Source organism: Aspergillus foveolatus (assembly GCF_047715535.1).
Source record: "Aspergillus foveolatus strain CBS 279.81 unplaced genomic scaffold BDW70scaffold_34, whole genome shotgun sequence".
Taxonomy (NCBI): domain Eukaryota; kingdom Fungi; phylum Ascomycota; class Eurotiomycetes; order Eurotiales; family Aspergillaceae; genus Aspergillus; species Aspergillus foveolatus.
Window position 1 is genome coordinate 1 of NW_027396098.1, and position 10,711 is coordinate 10,711.

Below are 10,711 nucleotides of genomic sequence, written 5' to 3' on the forward strand. Positions count from 1 at the left end.
TGGTTGTCGGCCATGCCCTCAACCTGGTTCTAAATAAGGTTTCTGCAACATCAGTGTACAGTCTCGGAATTGCGGCCTCGTAGGAAAAGAGATCCGTCCTCGTAACTTCGAGAAAGAGATCCGTCGGCATGCAAGTCCGGGAAGTCGGAAGTCTTGACGTATGATTAAGGAAGGTTGATAAAAGGGAGGAGGAAGATATCTGCGTTTCTATCTCTTGTTTCTTTCTCTAAGCTTGTGATATTCGTTTATACAGGACAGCCAGTTGAAAATAATTCTGCCCGTTACACGATCCACATCAAAGCAGTCAAGTTATCAACTAGGACTATATACAATCACTGCACTGGGACCCGTATCAAAGCCCGTCACTGACCAAACATCAACCAGTACTGGACCACTCCAATAACCATGCTTCCCAATGACAGATTTGCATAGGGTGGCGACCCTTTCTGCCTGAGAACGGCTCCCACACTCTAACACTGTCATTTTGGCTTTAAAAAGGGTTGCCAAGCACGCGATATGATAGTAAAAGATGTCTTCACGCCGGACATGCTTTGATTCTACCATAGTTGAAAGAGTACTCTCCGGTGGCACTAGTGCAAGCTTTGGCTCAAACAATCGGACACTGCGCGATGTTGTTCCGTCATGGTATTCTTCGACGGAAACATACGGCGGGTTGGAGATGATGACATCACAGTGAGGTCCAGAAGATGGAGATAGACTGGTCGTACGGTCGAAAAGGTCCTCCAGTTTTGAGAGAGGACTAGAGCTAAGCCCGAGCACATCGCCGTGTTGAATGTCGACTTCATTTAGAGCACGTTCTGACAGTGATCCCAAGCGAACGTTTCGCTCGACATTCTCCTTCGCCAATCTGATAGCTGTGGCACTAATGTCAACACCGACAATAGATAATCGCGGAAAATAGGGCGAAAGCAGGCTGTGCAGAAGTAGTGATATACAACCTGTGCCCGTACACAGGTCCAAGATGCGTAGGGGTGCTGCTCCATCCCTTTCCACACAGGACATGCGATCCTGTATCAGCTTCGCGGTGTAGAAAGTTATAGCTTCTGTTTCATGCCTGATATGCTGGGAGATTAGGAGAGATCTGGATGTGCTTAAATGTAAAACTGGTCAGAGGAATGATACCTCGGAATTAATACACCTTTCGTACATTTGATGTCAAGTTCACCGAATGGCTGATCACCAAGTATATACTGGAGGGGCACACCCCTGGATCGTGCCTTACACATTGATTTCAGGAGCCTTCTCCAGCCAGATGGGGGTTGTTTCCCGCCAGTTCTGTCGTCCATCGGCTTCGGAGATACGACACGCTGTGCTCGTTCCTGAAGCCATCGTAACTCACCTATTGCAGAGCTGAGTGAGCGACACTCCCTTAGAAGAAGAGGAAGTAGGCGGTCATATTTGCTTGCTTCGAGGATAGCCCGTGTTGTGAGCCGGGGCATTTGGATGGTCTTGTGCGGCATCAGCGCAAATGGGACTGACTAGGATTATGTGGATTTTATACTTAGCATAATTGGTCTGTACCCGGGTGGTGGCTTGGCCGCCTTCCGTAGTCAGCCCTATCGAGACAACTATTCACAAAGTTGCAAGCTGAACCACAAGGTGGCGTGGCTGTAGTTTATCTGTTTCCCAGTATTAGTATCTAGCAAGCTCGGCAGTTTATCCGAGACCGGCCCCGGATAGTGCGCAGTCTGCAGAACATGTTCAAAGCACTAGAACCGAACATAAGGTACAATAGGTGGGGGACCCACCACGGGATAAGATGGTAATAGTCTGCCGTAGGCTGTTTATACGTCGAGCACGTCAATCATAAATGTACGCCGAGTATTTGTCTCCGGGCGCCTACAAGTGTGGTACTTGGCTCACCCATCCACCCGCCCATCTTACTCTAGAACCGATCTCAGCTAGCCAATTTAAAGTATTTCTGGATTTCGATTCCCGGAGCCTCTTATAAGCACGTACATTAAAGTCAAAAGGGTCTTAAATTGATACTCATCTACCTAGAATCAGCTTTATCTTGTACGAAAATCTCAAAGAGCAAACATATACCCCAATGCTGCAGCGCCAGCGAACACCGGAGATATTGTCGATCTCCCTAGCACAACCGCTGCGCCTGTGCTCGCCGATGGCACAATGTCTTCAGTGTTCGTTGGCGCACCAATTCTAGCCCCAGACCCATCGGCCACTACTGAAGTGACAGGATGCGATACCTTTGTAGCTCCAGGAACGGCATCGCTACCGGTTCCAATTTCTAGAATATTACTCTTTGTCGAGTTGAAATTGGTTTTGGCGAGAGAAATCTCGTTATTTGTCAAATCATAGACAACATATGCGCTGCGCAGAAAGGTATCCCCAAGTACAGCGGTACTATCTCCAGCTGGAACAAGGCCGAATATGCAAGCGCGTTCACCGTTAGAAAAACGAAGATCTCCGGCATCTATGATGAGTTCATCAATGCCAACCGCGATCTCGGGTGAAGAGAACGTAAAGGTCACATTAATATTTTGCCGGGCCAAATTGCATGGCGCGTATCCAGCACCAGTGGACGGCTCATAGGAAATGCCAAGGTCATCGTATATTTTTTCGGCAATTGAGTTAGGTAGATATGATAGAGAGCTGCCGGAATCTAGGAGCACTGCTGCTGGTAGCGCGTTTGAAGACACTGTATGTTTCCTGGCCTCGGTATCCAGCGAGACGCCAGTGAGAGCTATTATCAGCTCAGAATACTCTCCATTGACGGTCTGAATGGGGAGAGTTTGCAGGTCGCCATGATACTTCTCCGTATCAAGCCCTCCAAACAGGAGTGAGCCGGTATTCGCTTCAAGGTCATTTAGCCAAAGGCTATAAGCGCTCGACTGAACAAACCCATTTTGCATTAGGAACTGAGGAAGATTGGGATAAGCATCGTCTCCGTATCGAGCAACCTGGACTTCATTTGATGGATAACCGATTCCTAAGACGCCCTCTGAGAGCCATCAATATTACAGCTACTGATATAACAAAACATTTTCTCAACATACCTGCTGAACTGGATGTGTAGCCAATTCCAAACTGGAAGTCTTTAATTGTTGCATCACCAATACTGACTGTGTCAGTGGCATAGTCCCCGGCGGCTCCAGTTCCGTCTGCGTAGGTAATGTTGAAATCAGAAGAGATATAAGAATAAGATGATGACGAGCTTGGGTCAAATGATCCAGATATGCGACATGGATCTTTCGGAGAAGAGCAGAGTGTTGAATTCGCAGCGTTGCACCATAAATCGCTGCTACCAGTATCAAGAATTAATCGTAAGCTTTGCCCTGGAGTTCCAACAGTTAGGTTGCAGAAATACAGCGTTTCCTATAGAGACGTAAGTACGATGGCATATATACTTATGAGCGACTTACCTCATTGTCTATCAGTTGCGAGACTGTTTGGTCTCGTTTTCGCCTCCTTCGGTCCCTTGCTACAGGATCTGGAACCTCACTGCGATGGATATTCAACTCAACAACTGATGGCGAGTCACTTCGTCGAAGCATCAGAGCCGACCCTGAGCATCGTGTAAAGAGAAAAGCACCTATAACAAAAATAACCTTCCACATTGTGCACTTGTTTATACAACGGCGGACTTCCGCCGCAGATTAGCTCCAACTGCTGTCGTAAGTGCTCGAAGATCAGGTATGTTGTTTGATAGAAGAGGCTTGAAGAGCTTTGAGTCGGGTGATTGGCTGTCCTTGTTTAAGCAACAAATATTGAAATTTCGCTCAGCTTGAATGAGTGGGACATGGTGAGCTTTTTGTAATTTGTCTGTTTCTATTGCTGCCTGGATTGGGGAGGGGGCTTGAATGGGGCTTATGATCCACTGGTTTTATGTCGCATCTTGTGTTGTCGTCATCACTGGGCTAGTAGTACAGGCTGAGGGAGGGGAGCCATCCGGGGGCTTACCTGTGTCTGGACCTTGTATCTGAAGGTGCTAATAGGGCTCTTTGGATACAATCCGTAGCAGTACTATCAGACAGGTAGGACCACGAACAGTCTCTCATATAGTGAGTGGTGAATGCTTTGTGAATCACCACAAAAGAATTGCAGAGGTTTCAAAGTTGAGTGCAACCACAATAATACAAGCAACAACAGACTCCATGAAAGGATTCAAGCCACCCCACAATAATGACCGAAAGCGACGTAAGCTCTGCCAAGTCGGATCGGCCGGAAACCTTAATTGTCCGCGATTGCCGGCTTCATTGTAATAGGCTGATTGATATTAGAAAACCCCACTCCAGACCCTCATAATCAGCCAGGCACCATCTAGATTGCTTCGGCGAGGTCAAGCAGACTCAAAGGCACAGGTGTTTGGCGGTAAGAATAAGTTTGAGACCGGCGTGGTGACTTCCATGGAACTAGGGGTATTGTGGCACGCGTGGTGATCCCATGGTTCTATAACTGATAACGTACATCTCCCGATCCAGGGCAATTAGCTAGCTACAGATACTTGTGGATAGATCGCATAGAGTCAAACATCGTAAGAAATGTATATACATTTGCTGGCTGCCATAAAAGAGTTGGACAGATTGCAAGTGACATGTGACACGCGGATACGGTCGTGGATTGAAGGCTCAAACATGCTATACGGGACTGATGGTCCCTTGAAAGTACATGGACGCAGCACCAGGGCTTCAAAGACCTATGGCTTCTCGAACCTTTTTCATAGTAATCTCAGCATTGGCACGAGCTTTCTGGGCCCCCTCCTCTGAAATGGCGCTCAACACATGGCCGTCTGCCATTACTGCATGAAACTTCTCTCTGATTGGAGATAAGATTTGGCAGATTTTGTCAGATAAATGCTCTTTGAGAGCACGGGGGGTTGCTTCCTGGTATAATGAGGCAATCTCAGAGCACGGCTTTCCTTCGAGATGGCTGAGAATCTCTATGAGATTTGATACGCCCGGCCGGCGTATCGGATCATAAGTTATGCCAGGCTCTGAGTCTGTGAGTGCAACCTTGATCTTTCGTCGGATATCTTCAGGAGAGTCGGTGAGGATTATTCTCGAGCGTTCATCCGCATGAGATTTTGACATTTTGAGTGTCGGCTCTTTCAGAGACATTACTCTCTTTGCGGGGGCTTAAGACAGTTAGTCCAAGAATCGTTCAACCAGTTCATACGGCCTCACAAATTAGTGCTTCTGGGGAGGGGAAAATTGGCCCATATAGATGGTTAAAGCTATTTGCGGTATACCTGGCAAACTCCAGATGTTGTCTTTGGTCTTCTCCAACTGGAACATGGGTGGCTCTGTATCACCTTAGCAAATGATATTCATCAAAACTGTTGGCAGTCACACCTATGAACCAGGATATCTGCAGCTTGGAGCACTGGGTAGGAGAAGAGACCAAGGCGTAGATTTGATCGAACCTCGTAGTTGTCCAAGCTCGCATCCTCTGGCAGTTGGAGTTTGCTCTGCGGATGTTATCGTACCGGAGACCACAAAATGACTTGCAATACTCTATACTCACCTTCCATTGAGTCATCCGAGATAGATAACCCGTAGAAGCTACAGTACTCAAGATCCAAAATAACTCAGCATGATGGGGGACCTGACGGGTCAATTAGCCGACTAGTAAAAGTTAAATTGATTGCAGCATACAGCAGACTGGTAGAATATTGTCGACCGGTTTGGATCTAAACCCACAGCTATCAATGTTGCGAGGGCCTCTTTCCTCCATTTCCTCAATTGACTGCTTTGCTGAGGCACTGTCAATGCATGTAAATCAACAATGGAGAATATCAACTTGGTGTTATCGGTGGCAGCTTCTTGAAGTTTAACCCATTCACGAAGAGCACCCAGGAAATTACCCAGATGTGGTACGCCCGTGGGTTGGATTCCAGAAAAGACAGTAGGTGCTTGCGTGTTCTGTGAAGTTTTCCATCTTCGAGAAGGCTTTCCGAGTCTAGCACGGAGCCACTTTTCATGATTAATTCCTTTAACCACCCTGCATGCTGGAAGCCAATGGCTATACTGTTTGGCTGCAATAAGCATGACTTTATAAGATGTTGAAGACTTTTGTGTGGGCCCAAGATTAAAGGTTCTTGTTATTAGTCTACGACGCCAGTGTTTCAAGAAAAGAGCACGTGACCGAGTTGAGGCTGTTCCAAGCTGCACTCTCGCTTGAGCCTAGACGAATTTGAGTTGTGGCATAATTAGATAGCTACTACGTGGTACGAACCAGTAAGAGGAGCTTCTGGGCGCGGCGACTAATTACTGATTCTCCATTTCTACGTGATTCAACTTTTCTTGACACCTGTACTCCGTGACTTCGATAACTATACAATGACAAGGAAAGCAGTAATATACAGCTGTGAGGTTAAAGCATTCACTTTAGAGAAAGCTCATCCTCTGCGAACATCAGTCAGTGGCCCCTTGCTGAGCGACAGTCGTTCGCTTCCCAAAAAATTGGCTATCAAATCATGAGCGGGCTCTGCATCTTCTCGACGACCGAATTGCGAAATATGAGGTTCAAGGGTTTTCTCGATCTCCGGAAGAGTTTGGTCCATAGTTTTCGCAATTTCTGAGTTTAGACTTTGTTAGTAAAATGGGAACTGCAGTCACCAGAGCACCAAGAACTCTTACCAATACTTTCATGTTCCCAGATATTGGCCTTCATTCCGACACCGTAAAACGCATGCTTCCGGATGAAAGCAAGCCATGCTTGCACAGCCTGAGAGTTGCCATCTTTGATCTGAATTAACCTGCGGACGGTTATACGTTCAAAGTTCTCTTGGCTTTTCTTGTGTACGAAACTGCTACGGGGAAAGGTCCACCGCTCGACGATTTTCGGTAGGGGCACTGGACCAGAGGCAGGGAGATTCAGGTAGTAAGCAGCACGGATAGCGAAGTCTGCAAAGAACTCGAGATTTCGCACACTATACGATCTTAACTGAAGGTCGCAAACCGGGAGACCATATTCAGCTTTTCTTCGGAGCGGCCGCAGATACAGTGCTTGGACACTTCTCGGTAATCGAGCGTTGGTGTTAAGATCGGTTAAACGTGCTCCCCTACAACTGTGTTAGGAAAAGGCTTGCCTGACTTTTTGCACGGCGGTTCGAATGGATACGAGGAAGAACAAACCATTCATTCCCAGTTGAGTCAGCGTGTGTTTGGGCTTGTTTTGTGCTGCGTCCGTCAGCAATGAAGCCGAGTGCACATTGAAGGAGAGGCTAACGTTTCTTCTTCCAAGCTCTTTTGCTCAGGTCTGGTCGACTGAGAGCGCGAAGACGCAACCGGCTCTTCTGCGCGTGCTTGCTCGGCTAAGCTCAACTGAGGGTCTTTGGTGTTCCTTAGCTGACTAGAAGTACTGAGGAGTGCTCGCGTGGCCGTAGCAAGCTGGTCAAGAATGTCAACATGAGGCCGTGTGGGGTTTATGGTTATACTGTACCTGAAATGCACTGCTCGTTCTGAGAATAAACCTATGGGGTGAGAATAGTGACATTTCGCTTCCTGTTAAGATCCTAACCACTAAGATAGAATTTCTGCTTGACTCGTCGGTGTTGACCGATGCAGTTAGTTGGGTTGACACATTACTAATCAGACGCTAGATCAACAGCCCACTTTTCGGCACTTTCGAATAAATGTTGCCATGCTTCGTTTCCTTCATTGAACCAGGGACCTCCTTGAGTATAGAGGTCCTGCATCTTTTTACCTGTGCCTGTGTCACCGTACATACCTGACTTTCCGAATCATCATGGATTTATCTGCGCGCCCTTCTGCACTCGAAAAAACAAATGAAGCTTTCGATTTCATAAAAAAACTCCTACCGGAACCACTCAAAGCTCCTCGTGTAGCTATCGTCTGCGGCTCTGGATTAGGTGGGCTTGCAAACACAATTGACAATGACCTAAGAGTAGAAATCGATTATTCTGATATTCCTCATTTCCCACATTTGACCGGTCAGTCCGAAACTGCCTTACAATCCATTTTCGAAGGCGGTCCGTTTGCTTATAACTTATAAAGTCGCGGGACATGCTGGCAAACTTGTTTTCGGCCTCATCGACAAGAAAGTTCCGGTAGTCTTGATGGTTGGCCGCGCTCAGTGAGAATGCCCTTATAATAGTAGAAATGAATTGGTTAACTAAGATATGTCAACTGCTTAGCTACTATGAAGGCCATTCCATAGACCAAGTGACGTTCCCTATCCGGGTTTTCAAGTTACTAGGAATCGACACTGTTGTCTGTAAGCTCCCTCACCGTGTGCAGAGAGGCCGCCACCAGACTAAGGACAATATGTAACAGTGACGAACGCCGCCGGAGGACTTAACCCTGATTATGCTGTGGGCGACATTGTGTTACTGAATGATGTAAGTGGAGGGCATCATCCAGAAATATTGATTGCTCTAATCAGACCGTAAAGCATATCTTCCTCGCTGGTCTAGCTGGGATCCATCCGCTGCGAGGTCCCAACTGCGAGGAATTTGGCCCCCGATTCCCACCTTTGTCGGACGCGTATGATCTTGACTTGCGTCGTCAGGTACACGAAGCCTGGAGAAAATACCTGGACCCTTCCAGTAAACGAAGGTTACATGAGGGCGTGTATGCCTTCGTTGGTGGACCAAGGTAAGCTGATACGCCTCAATTGCTGCAGGGGGTGTTTGTTATGACAATGCCACAGTTACGAAACGAGAGCAGAGTGCCGATTGCTCCGCCAGCTCGGAGCGGATGTTGTGGGAATGTCCACAGTCCCCGAGATTGTGGTTGCAAGGCACTGCGGCTTGCGAATCATAGCATTCAGTTTGGTGACAAATAATGCTGTGCTTTCACCTGTTCCCCGTGGGGATGATCATCTCATCCAGGGAAGGGATGTGAAAGAGTTAGATGCCATCCTGCAAGAGGGGAAAGCCAACCATGAAGAGGTGCTCGAAGCTGGCCGAGAGGCAGCCCAGGACATGCAGGTAAGTGCTAGTGCGTTATCTTTTTCCATGCTGAAGATTGACACCTTGTTAGAAGCTGGTTGTGCATGTCATATCCAAACTTTCCTAGTGTCACAAATCATGACACCGCCACAGCAGGAGCAGAGGGGATAAACCACTTCCTAAGATCCGGCCGTCCGTGCAGGTACTTCTCTTGGGGTTTAGATAGCTTGGTTGTCGAATATATCAACGTCGATTCTTCCTGCCTTTCCTTTTGGCCACTAGACTCTTGTAGAATGCCGTCTTCCCACTTCGTTTCTTCTGCTGCACATCATTGTACCTGGTTTCAAAGCGCCTGGTCTCCTTCTCCAAAGCCAAAGCCTCATCAACAAACGTCTTTTTGCGATCTCGCTTGGGGATGCGGCCACTAAAGAATTCGGTCGGACCTTCAATGATAGTTCCCACTTGGGAGTACTTTGGAGGCTGCGCCTTGCCGCTTTCCTTTTTATAATGTCGTTTGGGGTCTAATATGGAACGCATCCGTAGAAGTTGCAAGTCTCTTTTTAGATCAGGCGTCAGTTCGGTTTTTGGAAGATTGAACCATTCACTGCCGGCAGTCGGCTTATCCTAAAACATAGGATCATCAGCAAATCGCTAGTTGGAGACTGGTAAAAAAAGAATGTGGACGGAATAATGATGCTCAGAGTAACTATGAAACAGTGACTCTCATGATAACAGCGCAGCCCAATACGGGCTGTAGAAACTGCATCAAGCGCTTGCGCGATGGGTTGGTTTTCCTCATAGCAATCAACAAAAACAAGAAGGGAATGGCGGCGCGTAAACAAGAAAGCTACCTTTTTAGAGGTCTTCGGCGCTATCTTTTGATTGGCAGATGACTGAGTGCAGTTACTGACTATTGGGTCGATTATCCTTGTTGTATCAACAACTGCAACATCATTGTGTTGTCGAACATAAGGTTTTAAGGAGGACCCAGAAGAGAGCTTCGGAATGCTAGGGGAAGATGTTAGCATTCGCCCATGAGAGCCGACTGCAATAATACGTACTTGGGAAGAACCTGTCCAGATTGACGAAGCCCGACGGAATCATTGGCGGTCCTGACCGTGTCGTTGCGAAGCCGCTTCTCTGCCTCAGCGAGAAGATGCTGGATATTGTCATCAGTTAATTCATTATGGTCCTGTGACTGCACATTTGGAAGCTCAGGCAATACATCCATAGCTAAGTACAGATGGGTGTTTAGCACAAATGAGAGAGTAAAAAGGAAGAAGTAAATTAGGGGGAGCTTAGCGATTTATAGAGGAGCAGAAAGCTGCTGACTGCGATGCGAGAAATTTCTGTTTGTGGGGCGAGCTTAGGCAGAGCTCGTGATGAACAGCTGGATTCCTCCTAAATTAGGTTGTATAATTAATAATAGTTGATATGTAAGTAGTTATGTGCATACCAGTGGACCAAATGTTGTTAAGAGTATCGGCACCATATAAGCTCACGCGACAGAGGATTTTTTGCATAGTGACATGCAAACTTCTGAAACAATCACTACTTGTAAATATATGGTCTGTAATTTACGGCGTTGACTACTAAAAATTTGTTCCAGCCGACTCGGTGCGGAGGCCAAACGTCACTTAAGGCCAACTCGTTCTTGGCGCGCTCTGTGACGCTGACTCCTTGATGATTCCCAGGCTTCTGACCACTTCCAAAACGGATATCTTGTCTTCTCAGATCCTGCTCAGATCCTGCTTGTATTGCGTAATATAATCCAGTCAGTCCTGTATCGCGCACTGACAACGAGGTTTCTCTCAC

The 10,711-nt window shown here is 47.2% G+C and overlaps 6 protein-coding genes across 6 annotated transcripts; 1 reads left to right on the forward strand and 5 right to left on the reverse strand.

The window, feature by feature from the left end:
• Positions 1 to 196: 196 nt before the first annotated feature.
• Positions 197 to 1,650, reverse strand: BDW70DRAFT_73632 (S-adenosyl-L-methionine-dependent methyltransferase). Its single transcript, XM_073744717.1, has 3 exons — positions 1,523 to 1,650; positions 1,144 to 1,469; positions 197 to 1,075 (listed from the first exon to the last, which is right to left on the reverse strand). Exons 2-3 carry the CDS (start codon positions 1,458 to 1,460, stop codon positions 313 to 315), a joined length of 1,080 nt encoding a protein of 359 aa, XP_073594664.1. The 5' UTR covers positions 1,461 to 1,469; positions 1,523 to 1,650; the 3' UTR covers positions 197 to 312.
• Positions 1,651 to 1,983: 333 nt separating this feature from the next.
• Positions 1,984 to 4,133, reverse strand: BDW70DRAFT_138725 (pepsin-like aspartic protease). The gene is made up of 4 exons (XM_073737277.1): positions 3,943 to 4,133; positions 3,405 to 3,765; positions 3,039 to 3,357; positions 1,984 to 2,983 (listed from the first exon to the last, which is right to left on the reverse strand). The coding sequence occupies exons 2-4, from the start codon at positions 3,597 to 3,599 to the stop codon at positions 2,049 to 2,051; spliced, it is 1,449 nt and encodes a 482-aa protein (XP_073594665.1). The 5' UTR covers positions 3,600 to 3,765; positions 3,943 to 4,133; the 3' UTR covers positions 1,984 to 2,048.
• Positions 4,134 to 4,379: 246 nt separating this feature from the next.
• On the reverse strand, positions 4,380 to 6,056 carry BDW70DRAFT_138726 (tryptophan--tRNA ligase MSW1). The gene is made up of 5 exons (XM_073737278.1): positions 5,637 to 6,056; positions 5,506 to 5,586; positions 5,334 to 5,449; positions 5,166 to 5,284; positions 4,380 to 5,116 (listed from the first exon to the last, which is right to left on the reverse strand). The coding sequence occupies exons 1-5, from the start codon at positions 6,027 to 6,029 to the stop codon at positions 4,671 to 4,673; spliced, it is 1,155 nt and encodes a 384-aa protein (XP_073594666.1). The 5' UTR covers positions 6,030 to 6,056; the 3' UTR covers positions 4,380 to 4,670.
• A 186-nt stretch (positions 6,057 to 6,242) lies between these two features.
• BDW70DRAFT_138728 (mitochondrial 37S ribosomal protein uS10m) lies at positions 6,243 to 7,503 on the reverse strand. The gene is made up of 5 exons (XM_073737279.1): positions 7,426 to 7,503; positions 7,213 to 7,373; positions 7,119 to 7,163; positions 6,621 to 7,045; positions 6,243 to 6,558 (listed from the first exon to the last, which is right to left on the reverse strand). Exons 1-5 carry the CDS (start codon positions 7,477 to 7,479, stop codon positions 6,380 to 6,382), a joined length of 864 nt encoding a protein of 287 aa, XP_073594667.1. The 5' UTR covers positions 7,480 to 7,503; the 3' UTR covers positions 6,243 to 6,379.
• Positions 7,504 to 7,731: 228 nt separating this feature from the next.
• Positions 7,732 to 9,396, forward strand: BDW70DRAFT_169095 (purine-nucleoside phosphorylase; the record flags this gene model as incomplete). The annotated part of the gene is made up of 7 exons (XM_073742610.1): positions 7,732 to 7,936; positions 8,001 to 8,079; positions 8,141 to 8,220; positions 8,280 to 8,344; positions 8,398 to 8,600; positions 8,656 to 8,935; positions 8,988 to 9,396. 7 exons carry the CDS (start codon positions 7,732 to 7,734, stop codon positions 9,021 to 9,023), a joined length of 948 nt encoding a protein of 315 aa, XP_073594668.1. The 3' UTR covers positions 9,024 to 9,396.
• Positions 9,104 to 10,413, reverse strand: BDW70DRAFT_73677 (Fcf2 domain-containing protein). Its single transcript, XM_073744719.1, has 4 exons — positions 10,353 to 10,413; positions 9,958 to 10,297; positions 9,748 to 9,904; positions 9,104 to 9,520 (listed from the first exon to the last, which is right to left on the reverse strand). The coding sequence occupies exons 2-4, from the start codon at positions 10,125 to 10,127 to the stop codon at positions 9,140 to 9,142; spliced, it is 708 nt and encodes a 235-aa protein (XP_073594669.1). The 5' UTR covers positions 10,128 to 10,297; positions 10,353 to 10,413; the 3' UTR covers positions 9,104 to 9,139.
• Between the last annotated feature and the right edge of the window lie 298 nt (positions 10,414 to 10,711).